The sequence below is a fragment of the Uranotaenia lowii genome, chromosome 3 (assembly GCF_029784155.1).
Source record: "Uranotaenia lowii strain MFRU-FL chromosome 3, ASM2978415v1, whole genome shotgun sequence".
NCBI lineage: Eukaryota > Metazoa > Arthropoda > Insecta > Diptera > Culicidae > Uranotaenia > Uranotaenia lowii.
Genome location: NC_073693.1, coordinates 294,332,107 through 294,350,379, shown reverse-complemented (window position 1 = coordinate 294,350,379; position 18,273 = coordinate 294,332,107). Strand labels below are relative to the sequence as shown.

The 18,273-nt window shown below is 37.0% G+C and overlaps 1 protein-coding gene across 1 annotated transcript in view; it reads left to right on the top strand.

The window, feature by feature from the left end:
• The window catches only part of LOC129753599 (maternal protein pumilio), a 63,225-nt gene extending 45,395 nt beyond the window's left edge, over positions 1-17,830 (top strand). The window contains exons 4-6 of the mRNA XM_055749433.1: positions 4,214-5,341; positions 5,407-5,575; positions 6,236-17,830. Of these exons, the coding sequence (XP_055605408.1) occupies positions 4,214-5,341; positions 5,407-5,575; positions 6,236-6,779 (1,841 nt within the window). The 3' untranslated portion in view covers positions 6,780-17,830. The remainder of the gene's footprint in view (positions 1-4,213; positions 5,342-5,406; positions 5,576-6,235) is intronic.
• The last annotated feature ends 443 nt before the right edge of the window (positions 17,831-18,273 follow it).

Here is an 18,273-nt window from a genome sequence, read left to right as displayed (position 1 = left end):
CTGGCAAAAGCTATGAAGAAAAGAAAAAATGGAATAAATGATCCAGTTGTGTTTTGAAATCAAAATCTCGCGATATTGTTGTGATTTTTCGGTTAAAATAGATTTACTGGTTGTTTAACAGAGAATATGATTTTCCTATGGAAACATTCGTCCAAAATTCTATAGAAATCGCATTTCTAGAACCATGCCTAACATATTGCACCTTGCGTAACTTTTGATCTCATAGATAGAACTTTTCGAAAACTTCAGACATGCTAGCTTTATATTTCAACAATCACTGTGCAAAATTTCAATAAAAAATGTAGCGTAGTTTCAGAGATATTGCAGTTTGAATGAAAAAAGTCCAAAAAGTCTGATTTTGGTAGAATTACTGTTTCTCAGGCCACACAAACTTCAGAAAGCTCAAATTTTGTGATGTAATAGCGTGATAGTTGATCTACCTTACGCAAAAAAAAAATTATCAAAAAATATCATCAGAGTAAAAAGTTATGGATGTTCAAAATCGAAGTAACAGTGTGCTTGCTTCCAATTTCTATACAATTATGAACGGTACTGTACATACATATTTTCAACTTCTGGCTAAATCGATAAGAGCTAGGTATGAGAATCGAACGATATTCGACACCTTATTTGTACCTACATACTGAAAGAATGCAAGAGAGCACAAGTTTTTGCTCTCAACGCATGCGAACCGTTGCCAACTATAATATTTGCTGCTTCTTTCATTGGAAAATTCTTCTAAATTCGTCATCTGATTTTTGGCAATCTGGTTGCACTGCTGGTCGTAGAGAGAACAAAAAGGCTGTTCTCTCACTTGAAACACACGCAGGAGAACAAATTGAGCAAAACCGTCTTCAAAATCTGCAAACATGACAGACTTTTTATCATATCCGATTCAAACCATTTAAACCGACTTCAAGTAACCAGTTTCACGACTAATTGTAAAATTTTAAAATTCTAAATAGAATACTTTAAAAAATCCCAATGTACTGATTCATTCTATTTATCCTTCGGTTACAAGGGAAAAATTCGAATAGCAGGCGTTTCAAAATGCAAATGCAACAACTGCAGCATCCAAGTGCATAGATGTTCCAAATTGGTGTCGTATGGAACTTGAAAGGTAAAAATATTTCCAATTCTCTTGACTATTGTTAACTCAGCCAAATGTGAACTTTTTTTTTAAAAAAAAAAGATGCAATTTTTGTCAATTTAGTAGCATAGGGTGAGTGATCCTACCTTGGAACCAGAGCCCACTTTAGTACTAAAACGCAAAAAATTGAAAATAATTCTTTCGCTGGAATACGATTAAGAAACTCCTTTGCAAACAATGAACTTATTCTCCCCTAATCTTTCATACCGCTGTTTGCCATAAAAAGTCATTCTAGATAAATTTCAAGGGTTCTAAAAGTGTACCTTCTCTTTAGTTGTAAAACAGACAGCTCAATTAGTGGGACGCATTTTGAGAAATGGAAATTAAGCTTATCAGATTGCCCGGTTTTATCCGGACTTTCCCGGATATTTGAAACAAAATTTGAGAGAAGTCCGGTCCGTCCCGGTTGCCCGGATTTCGTCAAAAAAAACCGGATTTTAATTGGATTTATCCACTTTTTTACAAAATAAGGCCAAAAAATTAAATTGAGTTCTTAATTTTTTTTTTAAATTTTTTTTTTCAAACGATTTTCTACGAAAACGGTTTTGCGGAATAAAAAAAATTGATTTTAAATCTGCTGATATGTTTATAAGAATTTTTTTTCAAGTGTCCTTCTTCTTGATTTTTGTTGTGTAAATCATAAGTTTTGACCAAATATGCCTGGATATTTCCGGGATTTTGGGTTGAATGTCTTGAATTCAAAGGCCCGGATTTTGCCTGGTTTAAAAAAAAATGCCCTGATTTGTCCGGCCCGGAGACGTGCGAGAAAAAATTCTGGAAACCTTAATCTAAATTAATAAGGAAAAATCATGTTTTTAACAGTCCAAGCCAAAGCCTTAATGGAAAATGCTTATACTATGATTCATACTAACTAATTTTCCTAAAATAAAAGAAAATCAAAAGAAACCCTGGAAAATTTGCTTAGGTATAATAATAGTACACTTTTGTTTATGATTTTCCGTTTTTAAACCCGACATCAGCAAAACTTTGTTTTAACACCAACCAATCAATTAAGAAGCGAATTTTCAATTGAGCCATAACATAATTCACTTCTTTTGTCAGCTAGACGCAAATAAACTACAAGTAAGTAAACACAGAAAAGCTTTCACTATTGCTGATCTAGCTGTCTAGGAGTGAAAATGTTCGAGATACTCATATCAGAAGTATAAGTGTTTTATAATCTTAACCCTTCATTTCATGAATTTTTATTTTCCCTTAAAAATCATTTTAAACAGTTGGAAATGATGCATACATCATGAAAAAAAATTAAAATAAAATACGATTTTTTACTTTTTTCATACATTAATTGTTGCAAATTTGTTACTTTATGAAACGAAGGGTTAAAAAAGCTGATATGCATTTCCATGATCTTATCATTCCATTACTTAAAAATTACATTTCTAATAATTTAAAATAAAAAAGTAAACTGAAGGGAACAGCGCAGTAATACAAAAATTTAAACAAATTTATCTAACACTGGTATTATTTTCATACGGATTAATAAAATAAAAATGAAAATCATGAGTTTGGGTTGAATTTTGAGATTATTTTATCATGCGTACAATTTAAATCTATGTTTATTTCAATAATCTGAAATATATCTTTGGAAATCAAAAAGTAAACACTTTAGACCAACTAATATTTTGCTTTTACACACTTTCTCAGTCGATAATTTTTAATAGTTTAAACCTTTTTTTTGTCATGTTAATTCCGGCGATGTTTTGAGGAATAGGGTGACCAGGTGACTACTTTGATGTCCGAAATCTACCATATATTGTGAAAAAGATTCAAGACGAGACTTTGAGATGTATTTACTGTTAGCTTGAAGCGCGCCAATCGAAAAATACTTACTGATTCAGGTCTTACTTGGAAATTGATTGATTTTACATAATGGGTATCAATTAAAAAATTAAGAATGAACTCAACAGCGCACAAGGTTTAAGATTGTTCGACTGATTTATGTTCAAGATATGCAAGTTTGTATAAGGATTTAACTTTTCAAAAAGTTAATTGACCTTTATGATTATGGGATTACTTGTAATGAATGTAACTCCCGTTTCATTTCAGCTATCTTCATGAAATATTCACATCACATAAAAAATGTTCCCAACAGTTTTTAGCTGAAAAACTTTTTTGATTTATTCCGTTTTCCTTTTTCTCAATCTCAGGTAATAAAAGCCAAATAACACTTCGCTCAGATGTCCTCAGTCTTATTCGACGGCAGATTTGAATTTCTGCGAAATTTACATAAGATCAGTACTTCAATTCTTCCATCCTGCGGCTTCGATTTTTTTTTAGATTTTATGTCCAAACCCCTTGTATATATATTTTTTTTAAAATGATCCAAATATCATACAGTTGTAAAGTATGATATTTGGATCATTCAAAAAAATGATGATCAAGGGGATTCTTTAGATGGCTTGGTTCCACACAAGAAACAAATTGATGTTGATTTTTGCGAGCAAAATATTCAATTTTCCATACAAACCTAAAAGTTCAAATTTACTAATGTAAATAAAGGTTTCTTCAAAATTCTGCAGTAAATCATGAATAAGTTCTGAACCAAATAGAGGCGTTTAAGACCCCAGGGTTTTAGAAATTCCAAAATGATTCCGATTCAGTCTAATTTTACATACCTTAACAACAAAGCTGGACTTTAAGGACTTAACACAGGGAATTTTTTGTTTCTTACTCATTACTCATTGCACATTGCTCATAATTTGTTGTACATTGTACACCTAAAAGTTTGATCTAAATCCGGCCCTGTCGATGACCGAACTACTTTGGGGGGTAATTTTCCTCACATTAAAAGTTTTTCTTTTAACTTTGGAATTACGTTGTCCTCGTCCGATGGCAAATTATCACCCGTGGGCGGGCGGAATCGTTGCATAAATTTTCTTATGACGTTCTCTACAATCTGCCGCAAATAGACTGTGTAACCAATCAACCATGAACCAGTATAATTTCTATGCTCACTCCACAAAACTCATTACGAGAGATCTGTGATTATTCAATCGCTGTTTTGCTAATCTAAACCATTTTTTCCTCTTTCCCAACAACTAGGTCTTGCCCTAAGCACATCGTCACTAACAGCCCGGCGTGACTCATTCGACCGGAACACATCGGCCTTCAGTCCCTCGCTGGACTACAGTTCCGCATCCAGCAATGCGGTGGTGAGCAGTGCCGCGGCAGCAGCTGCAGCAGCCGCTCGGAAGTGGCCCGTCGGTGCCGGAAGCTATGGCGGTCTCAGCGCAGTAACGGCCTCGGCCAGCCCACTTGGTGCCTCAATTACGCCACCACCGGTCTCGGGACTGGGAGCCCTGGTCACGAGTCGTGCTCCGGGAGCAGAAACAAAATACCGGCAAGTAAACCAACTGGCCCCAGGTATTTCGGCGAATGCCATCTTTGGCTCCAGCAACTCGTTGTTCTCTAAAATTTCTGGATCGGTGGTGCGTCCGACGACAGCAGCAGCAGCCGTTGCGGCAGTAGCTGCAGCAGCACCAGGCCTGGATCGTCCCCCGGGACGTTCGCGGTTACTCGAAGATTTCCGGAATCAAAGATATCCAAATCTTCAGCTGCGGGATCTCACCAATCACATTGTTGAGTTTTCACAAGATCAACACGGTTCCCGATTCATTCAGCAAAAGCTTGAACGAGCCACAGCCGCAGAAAAACAGCTTGTTTTCAGTGAAATTCTTGGCGCCGCCTACAGCCTAATGACCGACGTTTTCGGCAACTATGTCATCCAGAAATTCTTCGAATTCGGGTCTCCGGAGCAGAAGCAAGCCCTGGCTCAACAAGTCCGAGGACACGTACTCCCACTAGCACTCCAAATGTACGGTTGCCGAGTGATCCAAAAGGCCCTGGAAAGCATCCCGGCCGAGCAGCAACAGGAAATCGTTCGGGAACTGGACGGGCACGTGCTCAAATGCGTCAAGGATCAGAACGGCAACCACGTGGTGCAAAAGTGCATCGAATGTGTGGACCCGGTGGCGCTCCAGTTCATCATTGACGCGTTCCGCAACCAGGTCTACTCGCTAAGCACCCATCCGTACGGTTGCCGGGTAATCCAGCGGATACTGGAACACTGCACCCAGGAACAGACTGCCCCGATACTGGCCGAGCTTCACGCCAACACCGAACAGCTGATCCAGGATCAGTACGGCAACTACGTCATCCAGCATGTGCTAGGTGGGTACCTCCTCTTTTTGTCATGAGAAAAAATCCTAATTTATGATTTGATTTTATGCTTTCAGAACACGGCAAACCGGAGGACAAATCGGTGCTGATTGCGGCGGTGCGCGGTAAGGTGCTGGTGCTGTCGCAGCACAAATTTGCTTCAAACGTGGTGGAAAAGTGCGTTACTCATGCTACCCGGGCCGAACGAGCTATGCTCATCGAAGAGGTGTGCTCGTTCAATGATGCGTAAGTATTCCTAAATTTGACAAAACTTGACAGAAAATTAGCTGCAGCCTTTCAAATTTGTGATTTTGTAGCAACTCCGTTTCATTTACCAGAGCTAATCAATATCAAAACAAACTTAGTGACAACCTTTCAAATATGTGCTTCTACAGTCACTACGTCTTATTTACCGGAGCAGTTCAAAACATACTTAGTAATAGCCTTTTGAATCTGTGATGCTTCAGAACTTCTTCCGGAGCTGAAACAGTTTAAAAACATAATAAGCAGGAGCCTTTATAATACTGCTCCAGCCACTTCGTCTTATTATCAGGAGTAGGAAGAATTTCTAAATAAAAAATTTTAAAATCTGCTTCACTTCAATGGTTATTCCTTCTTAGTTACCGGTGGAACCGGAATGATCTCGAAACGTGCTTAACAAAAATAGTTCAAATTTTTACTTTTCCAGCTTAGTAGAAACATTTAAAATTTTTGCCTTTCAAACCACTCATCTTTTTACCCGAGCCTGGAACAATCTCAACAATTGTCTTTTAAATCTACTCTTTCACCCACTCCCTCTTATTTACTGGAGCTGGAAAATTTTTAAAGCAAACTTTACATTAACCTTTGAAATTTGAATTGTTACATAAAAAAATAATCTCAAAACGGATTTCTCCCTTCTTACAGCGGTCTGCACGTGATGATGAAGGACCAGTACGCCAACTACGTGGTGCAGAAGATGATCGACGTATCGGAACCGACTCAGCGCAAGGTGCTGCTGCAGAAGATCCGGCCGCACATGAACTCGCTGAAGAAGTACACTTATGGGAAGCACATCATCGCCAAGCTGGACAAGTTTTCGCTCAAGACACCTAATGCGATTGGCGCTGGCGGTGCGGGTGCTGGCGGGAATGCTGGAGGTGGTGGTGGAGGTGCAGGTGCTGGAACTGGTGGAGGTAGCGCCAATTTGAGTAATGCCTCGACTACCGGGAGCAGTATTTGCGGCTCGACTAGCGGAAGTGGATCCGGATCGAGTGAAATGATTGGAAATGTGAGTAACGGTGCTGGCAGTCCTGTCGGGCAACAGCAACAGCAGCAGGTTGTGGTCACTAGCAATGGTACCACGAATGGACCCGTGGTTCCTGGGGTTGTTGTGGGAGTCAGCAACGGAGGTTTGGTTGCCGCCAATTTGGGACCCATCGGACCTCCTCCCACCAATGTGGTGATGTAAGGAGGTGGATGACACGCATAATCATTTCAAAACCCATCAACTGAACGCGAGAGATAATCCTCGTTCGGAAAGTTCTTAACAGTTTGAGCAAGACGAGAAAGCGCCGCAGACACACAACACAAATGTCCCTTCGATCGCCGGAGGACCTAGTTAGACTTATTCAGTTTTTTTGCTGTGTATAGGAACTAGCACATGTAAATATTTTTCTACTATTTTATTACGTTTGGAGACGCTTATTTGTTCCCAAAACCCCCAACTCTCAGCAGAAGATATCATTGTATTAGGTTTACACAATACGAAATCGCTTCATGTTTTTACGTAATCATCAATCAGGGTCGCAAACGAAAAGACTTTGGAATTCTAGAGAAACGAGCCGCGATTAGGGCAGACACAGATCTCAGTCCTCCTCAGGACTCTCCTCCTACTCCTACTAAATTGAAGTCGCGGATCAAAGGAAAAAACCTCACGCCCCTAAACGGGTGGCGCATGGTCATTGTGAATGTATTTTTTTATTATTATAAATAGTTGTATATTTTACATAACATGAAGGATTCTTCTCCGCGATAGAAGTGTGCAAGCGTGCGTGCGCAGCATCCTGAGAGATTGACTACACAGCAAACAGAATATCCTCATTCACAAGTTAGTTTATGTTGTACAGAAAAAAAAAATATCGAACACATCTTCAAGTAATAGCCATAGCCCGCGAAAACGAAAAAGGTTTAAAAATCAAGAGATTATTGTGACAGGAAATTTTTAACTCCCAAATTCGAACAAGTGTCGAATGTCGAAAATGTCGAAGCGTTTTGATTAATCCCTCAAACCTCACAGCTACAGCAGGCTATCTTCGAAAACAGATTTTTGTACAGTCGAAAGCGTTAGTAAGCACGATTTAAGTTTTTCGAATAACTTTTTTTAGTAGTTGTTGTTTCCTCGCCAGAAAAGAACGTTTAACCAGGATTTTAAAGTTCGTTGGACGAGTAAATCGGGGAAGACGCTGAGCGACCTTCCCCAATTCCGTCTTTCGGTCTCTCGAGTGCAGTTGATGTAGCATCAGCAGAGAAACTCTCTTAGTGTGCGATTTTGTAGAATTTTTGCACTATATATATACAGAAAAAAAGGAACAAGGAAGCAGACGAAGGAAAATACATAACTAAACGTATTAAATTATTGAATCGAAACGGTTTGTGCAGCAAAAAAAAAACAACCGGTTTCGGTGGTTTAGAAAACGCATTAATCGGTAGTAGACGTATTTTTAGATGTATTCTTGTAATTTGTATTGAAAGTCTTAACCCAATTACTCCTAGGCATGAACTCTAGTAGTAGTAAACAAGCGATCAGGAAATTTTCATCCACACTGTGTGTCTGTGTATCAAAAATGAGAGAGGGAGGACAGAAGCAAATCATATTACATATTAGATAAACTCTCTGTCTTAGGGCAACATATGAAGCCAACAGAAGATAAAAAAAAAAGAAAAATGTATGGGGGAGAACACCTTTTTTATAAGCATAAACGATGATGTGTGACATGACGGAGACGAAGAAAAAAGAGACAGGCAGGTAACTAAACAGAAATCAGCAAGCAAATTCTAATCGAGCATCGATCGATATGGTAGAACCTCTTAAAACCTTCTGAGCGACACAAAAGCAGCATGTGTGTACATTCAACTAAAGTTTTAACTCGGCAACTTTTTTTCCCGTCGGGAAAAAAGCTCACAGATAGTCTCTGTGCTGTTTTGGATAGGGCCAGATTAGCGCGCTTGCTCGTGTTAAAACCTCTTTAGGCTAAGCAGACAATTTTGATGTGTATATTACCACTTTTGTATGATTTTTTTTCTCCCACTCTGTTTTGTAAAGATTATAATAAAAAAAAATTGAGACTATCTTTGGAATAATTCAACGAAGTGAGATCTGCGTGTGCTATGTAACAACGGCCATGGACTTTTTCCGGCTGGTTCAGCAGAAAAATTCGACGAGTCTCAGTTGATGTTTATCTTACATACCTGGGAGAGCTTGAATCTGTGGTCCCACAATCTTTTTGTCGACGTGCCACCAGAAACTTCTGATTAGGCAGAGTTTTTCAAAAAGAGAAAGAAAATACACCCCGAAAAGAAACTAATTTATGCTTATGCTGATCATGATAGGTGTACCTACCTACCTACCTAAGGGTCCAGCGATTGACCGGCGCATAGGGCTGAGATAAAAGATCTCCACTGCTGGCGATCCGGAGCCAGCGTCTTCACTTGCTGCCAGCCAAGGTTCTCGTCAACTGTGCGGATTTCAGCGGCTAGACTTCGCCGCCACGAGCTTTTGGGCCTGCCTCTTCTTCGATGCCCATCTGGATTCCAGTCAAGCGCCTCTCTGCAAATCTCGTTTTCATCTCTTCGCAGCGTGTGCCCAATCCATCTCCACTTACGTTCCCGAATCTCGATTTCTAGCGCCTTTTGATGACACCGGCGATGAAGTTCAACGTTTGAGATCCAGTTGCCAGGCCACCAAGCGCGGATGATGTTCCGCAGGCACCGATTCACAAAAACTTGCAGTTTTCGCGTCGTCACCGCATATGTGCACCAAGTCTCACACCCGTACAGCAATACGGATTTGACGTTTGAGTTGAAGATTCGGATCTTAGTTCGTAGAGAGATCTGGCGTGACCGCCAGATGTTTCGGAGACTCGCAAACGCAAATCGGGCTTTTCTGATCCGGGTTTCGATGTCCTTCTTGGTACCACCATCAGGCGTAATCTGGCTACCAAGATACTGGAAGCACTCCACTGTCTCAACCTGTTGTCCAGCTACCACGAAATTGGAACGATTTTCTGTATTGATTTCCATCGACTTGGTCTTTCCGACATTGATTTTGAGACCTGCTGCCTTGGAGCTTTCGGTGAGGTCGTCGAGTTTGCTCTGCATGTCTTGTTGTGTTTGGGCGAGCAAAACAATATCGTCTGCCAGGTCAAGGTCGTTCAGTTGCTCCATGGTTGAAGGATTCCACGGCAATCCTCGGTTTGGTCTACAGTCAATCGATCCAGTCAAGATCTCATCCATTACGATGAGAAAAAGCAGCGGTGACAAAATACATCCTTGTCTCACTCCAGCAGTTACCGGGATTGGTTCGGACAAGACACCGTCGTGTAAGACCTTGCACGAAAATGCCTCGTACTGTGCTTCGATGAGATGGACTAGTTTCTCTGGGACCCCTCGTCGTCTAAGAGCAGCCCAGATGTTTTCGTGGTTCAGTCGGTCAAATGCTTTTTCGAAATCAACGAACACCAGCAGAAGAGAGTCCTGGAATTCGTTGATTTGTTCCAGTATTATTCGTAGCGTTGTGATGTGGTCCACACATGATCGTCCGGATCGGAATCCAGCTTGTTGCCGTCGGAGTGTAGCGTCGATTTTCTCCTGGATCCTGTTCAGGATCACTTTGCAGAGTACTTTAAGGGTTGTACAGATCAAAGTTATGTACGCATATTTTAATCTTATCAGTCGGCTGCCACGAACAATCTACCTACTTTCGTTCAAAGTAATTCCGAAAGTGGGTGGTGGGTGGCTCAGCTCGAAAATACTTTTTCTTCATTACTCTTGAACGTGGATTTAAAAAAATTCCAAACACTTTCGCGAAAATACAAGTTTGTATGTGAACTTTTAAACATGGTTAAATTCTGTCATAAACATTGAGTCTTTTTTAATGTTTTTTGTTTCATTTGAAATCTGGTCCTCTAAGGTGTTTTTTTTATCAATTCTCAGTCATGCTGCCACTTTTGACAACGGTTCTACCAGGTGCTAAATTTGTATGTAGAATAGTATTGTGCATTTTAACGTTTTTTCTAAGAGGAATAAAAGAAAAAAAATCTTTACGGATTCATGTGAAACCATTTAAAAGTTGAAAGGAACAAAGTAACAAACAAAGACGCAGCGAAGCAACAGGAAGATCGAGCATCGTGTTTAACTACATTTACCTTTTAATTATGACTAGACAAAATCAAGCTGGCATAGGGATCATTTTTTCGTGGAAAACTGAACTTTTGCTGAAGATCGCTACGATTCTTACAGAAAACAAAAAAAAAACCAAAAGCCGAGATCCACGCGCTATAAAAAAGTTGAAAATGCGGTCCAATTAAGTTTTAGTAAACGAGGCGAAGAAAACACGAGATATCCTCATATTTTCTATAATGGAACGAGAAAAAGCAAGCAAGCAACATCATCAGAGCAAAATAGTAATTAAAACCACAATGAAGCTGTATGTGATTGGTTAGCTTTAAACTTTAATTACATACACAATCGAAGAATCAAACAAAAACCAATCGGAAGATATCACATGATATATATCTATGTTTGAACGTACCGTTTTTTAGAAAACCAAAATCCCACGCTAGTTGATGTTTGCAAAAGAATCCATGTTTAGTTTTTAACTGTGCTCTCTACAAATGTGTGTGCGCGCGTATCCATGTGGCATCCATATGATTTATGTTTTGCTTTGGTTCGAGAATCCGGCTCGATGGACCATACTTTTTTGTGAATCGGTCCCCCCAGCACACGCGAGTTTAGTTTTAATTGAAGAAAAAATATAAACAAAAACGTTAGAAAAAACTGTTGGATGTTGTACGCAATATAAAACTGAAACTAACAACCGGTAAAGTGAAATGATTCCTCAATTTAGGAAACTCAAATAGAAAGCATTTAGGTTAACCCGATAACTGATGGGTGATTGTCAAAAAAACTGAGGTTTTTTTTTACTCTTATCAGTGGTACATACGAGAGAAAATTGAAAAAGAAGATCGCTCCAGTAAAGAAATAGAAAAACAGATAAGTGATTGCAAAAAAAACGAGAGAAAACGGAGAAACTTTGCATTACGCAGTAATAGCATTTAATAGCGCTAAAACGGCAAGTTGAATTAATTAACTAAAGAAAAAAGTTTTTCTCTTTGAAAAAAACTTGACTTTATGAAAATCACCTTAATAGCAAAAACATAAAAGGGAAAGAACTATCATAAGTGCAGATCTAAGAAAAAAGAGGTCAGTCGGTCAGAAGTTATGAAACTACTAGGCAGTTGCGTAAAAACTAAGCAAATGTGTCCCTCAAGTTTTATAGAACAAAAAAAAAACATTATTTTATGTCAATTTTTCCGTGTAATCATAGCACATTTACTTCTAGAGGGTAAGAAATGTGAAAAATAATCTACCCACCCTCGGACAGACACATACATATGATTGGCGAAACTTTCGGTTTTACTATCTACTATCAAAGTTGAATTGAAAGACTTAAAAATCCCACACATCCCAACGAGAAAGCAATGGTTTTTGCGCTGTTTCCGGTTTTGTGACGCCTGTTTGAGGCTTTGCATGAACTTGAGATAGAGAGCTGTTGGGCGCTGTGTGTGCTTGTCTATCTTTCTAAAAAGTGTAGTCTTTATGTGTGCGTGGAAGAAAAAAAATAGCATCTATTTTTTCACCCTAGATCTATGACAAAAAAATTGACAAAACAACACACATCGTTAGCAACAATTGGTTTGGAATTACTCTTTGTTGTGGAACACACTCAGTAGATTAACGTTAGCTTCATTGGTGGAAAACGCTCGACTGTTTTCTCAGACAGACTCTCAGCTAGTAAATTATTAAAATTTGAAACTGAACACACTATTATTTGTAGGTTTGTAGAGCATTAATTCCCCTATTGGTAATTCGATTAGTTTATTTTTATTTCCTTCTACTTAAGCCTCTCCTAATTGAGAGAATAGGTATCGTAATTTTTGTTTCAATTCTACTAGCATATGAATAAGTAAGTACGCATGACGAAGTTGCTCTGCTGGGTTGGATTCCGGTTTTCGCGATTGAATCTCCTCCAAATGTTTCAAAAGCTCAAAACAAATAAGTTTCCCTTATGTTATACAAATTCAGAATAAACAAGTTTTCTTAAAATGAAGCCGGCTAAAGCGAGATGATTCAAATTAGGCAACAGAACTGACATTAAATTAATCATATTGTGAAATTAAAAACTAAATCAAACCCAGTCGAGTAAATTTCTCATCTCTCAAATTAAATGGAATCAATTTTAGGTTCATACATATACAATTTTTTTAAATAATAGATCATAAACCTAGCACTAGGATTAAGTTAAGTTTTCCCACGAACGAGAACTCTCCGAATAACTTTTTCATCTATCTTACTAGAACAACAACAACAACAGTAACATAAGTTGAACATTTTTCTCCATATGAATCCAATACTGAATTGAATAGAACTTTTTTCGTAATAAAACTATGTAAAGAAAAAATATCGCAAATTATATAAATATAGTTAAAATGAAGAAGAAAAACCTCAGCTACCCTAAATTGATAAGGCTTAGCCAGGATGAAAAAAAAAATCTTAGCTAACTGAGAAACGCAAAAGTAAAAAATTAAAATAAATCAACACAGAGACGAAGCGAAAAAATGGGAAGAAAAAAGTTAAGCAAATATGAACAAATTATAATGTTGTATATCGCTGTACAAAATTGAAATAGTTATTTTATACGAAACAAAAAACAAACTGGAATTCCCTAAAATTCATACTTACACTAAAGATCAATCACTCAAAAACAAAACAAACACACAGGACGCGCTCTGTTTGGAAGCCCAAAACCAATTTTATTAAAAAAAAGAAGACCGCAGCAGAAGTTGAAAAATCCAGTCGGTCAAACACATTTGAATATAGTGTTAATTGTAAATTAGTGAACAGAAAACAAAAAAAAGTTATGAACAAAACACGTGTAGAAATTTGAAAATAGTAACAGCTAATTAATAAATGAAAGTAAATAAATAAATTGAAGGAAGGAAGTTCGGTACAGCGTTATATAAAAGAAAGAAGAGCTACAGAAGAGAGGAGAATCCGAGAGAAAAAAAACGTAGAAACATTTAAATATTAACAGCAAAAACATCGCCTCATCCGCCGTTTGTGTAACAATATGAATGTGACGCCAAGAAAAAAAAAACAAACATGAACAGTTGTCACGAAAAGAATAAGCGATCTACTGTCTATCATGAAACACAAATTGGAAATACTATGTAAAATCATAAACTCCGGAAGATGGATAACATTTCCGAGCAGCATTTAGGCCAAAAGAGTTATCAAGACCCCGGATCGCTTTTCCCGAAAAGTGGATTTTTTTTGGAAGAAAGTTGTGGCCCAAAAGTGTGTATTGGTTGTCGAAATTTTCGAATACATTGAGAGTTGATGAGTAAGAAAAAAATGCATGGGCAAAAATATTTCAACAAATCAGTCTTTCAGGAATCCTGAATCCGAACGGAAAATTGAAAATGATCGGAAGCTGTCACTTGGAAACATTCGAAAGAAAATCAAAACTCAACGAGTCACTGGATTGGAAAACCTCAAACTAATTTGCATTGGTCGCATTTTGAATATTACTCATCAGCCCGTTTTTGGGGCAACAACGATTTTCAAACAAAAAACATCCCAGGATCAAACTCGTGTAACTGTAAACTTGTTATTTGTTTTCCCTATATAGACACAAGCACATTCGAGAGCAGGCTACAAAAAACAAAAGAAATGCAACAGTAAGATGGTAACTGCAACCAAAATATTGTCATTGAACAGTTCACAGTGTACACTATTACATACGATAGGAGAAATTTGACACACACCCACACACTCTCACCCAAGAGCTACGAGCAAAGTGTAAAAATGTAATGAAGAAAAAACTACTTGTAATATGTTTGTAAATTGGACTTTTCTATACATATATTTTTTTACCGAGACGAGATAAAAAAAAGTTATGTCGAAATCTGTAAAAAAAAACCCACAAAAACGGAAAGCTTGAACAACAAAACAAATTTAAACTAACAAAAAAAAATATGCTAACAACAAACAAAGCAAGGAAGCTACTAAAATCAACCAGTGTTTAAGGCATAAACAACCGAAAACCCAAAACAAACGTGATATGTACAGAGAACAAAATTTTTTACTAACCTCCAAGAACGCGAAAAGATGGCATGTTGCAAAACCGAAAACGAAGAAAACTAACGTCTAACCATGAACAAGCTAAGAAAAAAATAATATCGCAATAGTACAACCGCAAATTTCATGTCACAAACAGCAAGGTACACGAACTAATTGGAAATTTGATAAACAAAAACGAACAAAACAAAACAAAAACACACGTCGACGCACTTTTGGTTTGTTTATAAAAAAGGGTTTTTTAAGGAAGGAAAAAATGAGGACGGGAAAACGATCTGTGATTAAATTCCTCTTTTTACAATTTTTGTGAAATAATCAAGTTTTTTTCTTTGTGTTACTATTTTGGTAACGCCTCTCCCCTAAATGGAGAAAAATTTAACAGCTAAACTTTGAACATAATTTAAAAAAAAAATGCTTACATAAGAGAACTAACAAAGCGAAGTTGCTGTGAAATGTCTGTACAATTTTATAAATAGAATATTTTAAAATTTAAAACATGGGAAATTCTTGACAAAATGACCGTATTTGAGCCAAATTGATCTGGTAAAACGAACATCCCTAACTGGGCAAATAATGAAACAGAAATCGGTAGAAATATCAGTCACATTTTATCAATGACTTTCGATGATCGGATAGAGATTCCAAGAGCTTTCTCTCCCTGGCATACGCTAGTATTTTTGTATCGGAAACAGTTTTTTATACGTCTCCCGACTCTCTCGCGTAAATCTTCCATTCAATTCAAACGGTTTGGACTCAAGAATTTTACTTGGTGTACAATAAACAGTGTAAATTTGTTTTTACCATCTCACCTGATTTGTAATTAGTATAAATATCTCGAGCAACCAACAACAAACAGGAAGCGAACTCATCAAAATAAAAACAAGAAAAAAAGGCAACCCACAGGTGTGTGTGAGTGTGAACATGTTAAGAGCAACAACAATTACTGTAAATTTCTGTGAAAAGTCAAACGCAAGAATCATTTGTACAAAGCCAACACAACAGCATTAAAAAACAAACGCAAAACTCCCAGTCTGAGCTCCTCAAAATGAGAAACTAACCTACTCAAAATGGACGAAAATGGGCCCTATTTTTTAGAAAAATGAACTTGTCTGAAAATAACTTGACAACATCAAATCGAAAAACCCACAAGTTAGACAACACTTAGTGTGGAGTAGAAAATCAATGACAATATTTTTGATTCATGAATTCTCAGTCGAGTTCCCCAATTAAGTTCCTCAAAATAAACTTGAGTTTTCTAACCCCAAATTTCACCCAAATAGCTAAGCTTCGAGCAATCTTCATCCTAACCTGTATACATCATCCGACTTTTGATGTCATCATTCAAACGAGTATAAATTTGCAGCATAATTGTTAAAATGGCGAACAACAACAACAGCGATGTACATACTTACTTAGGTCAAGTTTAGAGCTAGTTTTAAAAAAAAGAGTTGTTTTATTTTGAAATTCAACACCCACACAAACAAGAAGAAAAAAATATATAGTCAAACAGAAACAGAAGAAATACTGCCACCGTTCTGCGAAGTTTAACGAGAAAACAAAAACAAACAAACATAACCAATAGATTACACGTGGAGGGGTAAAAAAACACTGAAGCAAATATGAATGTATAAATTATATTAATTTCGTTGTGCTTTTGTTGTTTCGATTATATCAACCAATAATAATGGCTTTTCGAATTCGGTTCAATTGAGGGAAACTCTGCAATTGAAAGCAAGCCAAGCTCCAAAAATTTAAACTCGATGGGATTACACAAGAATGAGCTGCTGTTAAATGTAACGGAAAATAGCTGATGTAAAATACAAAAAAAAAGTACGGAAAGCGCGAAGTTTAGCCGAATGCAATAGTTGAAAAGATTATTTTCTTCGATTTGATTTGAAATTATTGTTATCTTTTATCTAGAGAAACATATGAAGAAACAAAACAATTAATGATAGCAAAATTGTAGCAAATTGTGTATAGGCAAAACAAAATAACAATCGCATAAGAACAAACACGTGCGATGGTTTTCACAGGATGAACATATTAGATGAACGGATGGACGACAGAAAGAAAAACAACTAAAGCATTAAGAGGCGATGATCAAATAGACGAGTAAGAGAAACAATAACACGCAAAACAACTGCGCCAAAAATCTATTGCTCCAAGTACAGCGGTTGAACAGAAGTAAAATAACTAAACCGGAACACTACGAAATGTATTGAGATTTGTTCAGTTTTAAACACCTCCCCAGTAAGTAATGATACATTGTAATAAGTTTCTATTCCTTCAATCGATTCCAATCTCCTATCAATAACTGTTCCACTGGAAAAGCATCAACAATGCAATATTTTCTCATTCATTCATATTGTTGTAAAAAAAAGGCAAACTCAAGACTCAAAGTTAAGCTCGCGTAGCGCGGCTTAACTGTTTGTATAATTTTCATGCACCTATCCCTTAAAATAACTCATCCTTCCAGTGAAGGTTTTGCGATATCTGAAACTCTGCTCCTTTCATTTCATCTCGTGATTTATAAATCATATTTAAACGTATAGTTTTGTTTTAATCAATGTCATATAATATACATATTCAGCCAGTCGCTAGGAACAACTATCAATAAACGCGATAATCAGTAAAAAATAAAAGAAAAAAATGGCTCATTTAATTTATTTTAATTTTATACGCGAAACACAACCCGAACAGAAGAGCTAAAACCGCTAAAACTCATAAAAATCGTAAAAAATGAAAAAAAACCTACGGCGAAAACACCTTTGATAAACAATAGAGAGAAGAGAGAAGGAAAACAACATCAATTAATTGAAACAGTGACAGAGTACGGTAATCAAAAACAATTGAACTTGAATGAAGCAAAGCAGAAGAAGCATGATGAAAATATTAACATAACACATAATTACTACTGAAGTTGGAGAAGAAAAAACAAAAACAACAACAACACGAATGCTATATGTATAATTTTTGGATAAATACTTTGAAATACAAGCTCTATAAATAATGCATTATATTATGAAATTAATAATGGTAATGAAGCAAACTATAAATATTAAAATATTATCAAGTAAATATAAATTTTCTGTAATATTGAAATGAGCGTGTTAGGATTTTTTTTGTCTGGTATCCGAAATTTAGAATTTCTCGAAATATATCCTTGGTCCGGATCCTAACTTTGTCATTGGAATATTCCCGGAAATCTTACTGATCGTTGTTGGCTTGGGCTAAGAAACTCTCTGGAGCCACTTTGTGCACCAATCGTTTTCGACCTGGTTCTCATATTGTGTTTCGAAAAAAAAAATCCAACTCAATACAAAAAATACGAACTAATAACCAGAATTTACAATCGCATAAAAATTAACAGGGATAAAATAGAACAAATAGCTTTTTTATTGCAGTCATTTCCTTTTGAACAAAAGACTTCAATGCGTTGTTTCAAGAAAGCAAGGAACCTTGGAATCAATATTCTAAGAACATCAGAAAGTTCAATCAGGAGATTTATAAAATACCATGAGCTGAATTTCGGCAACTACTAGGAA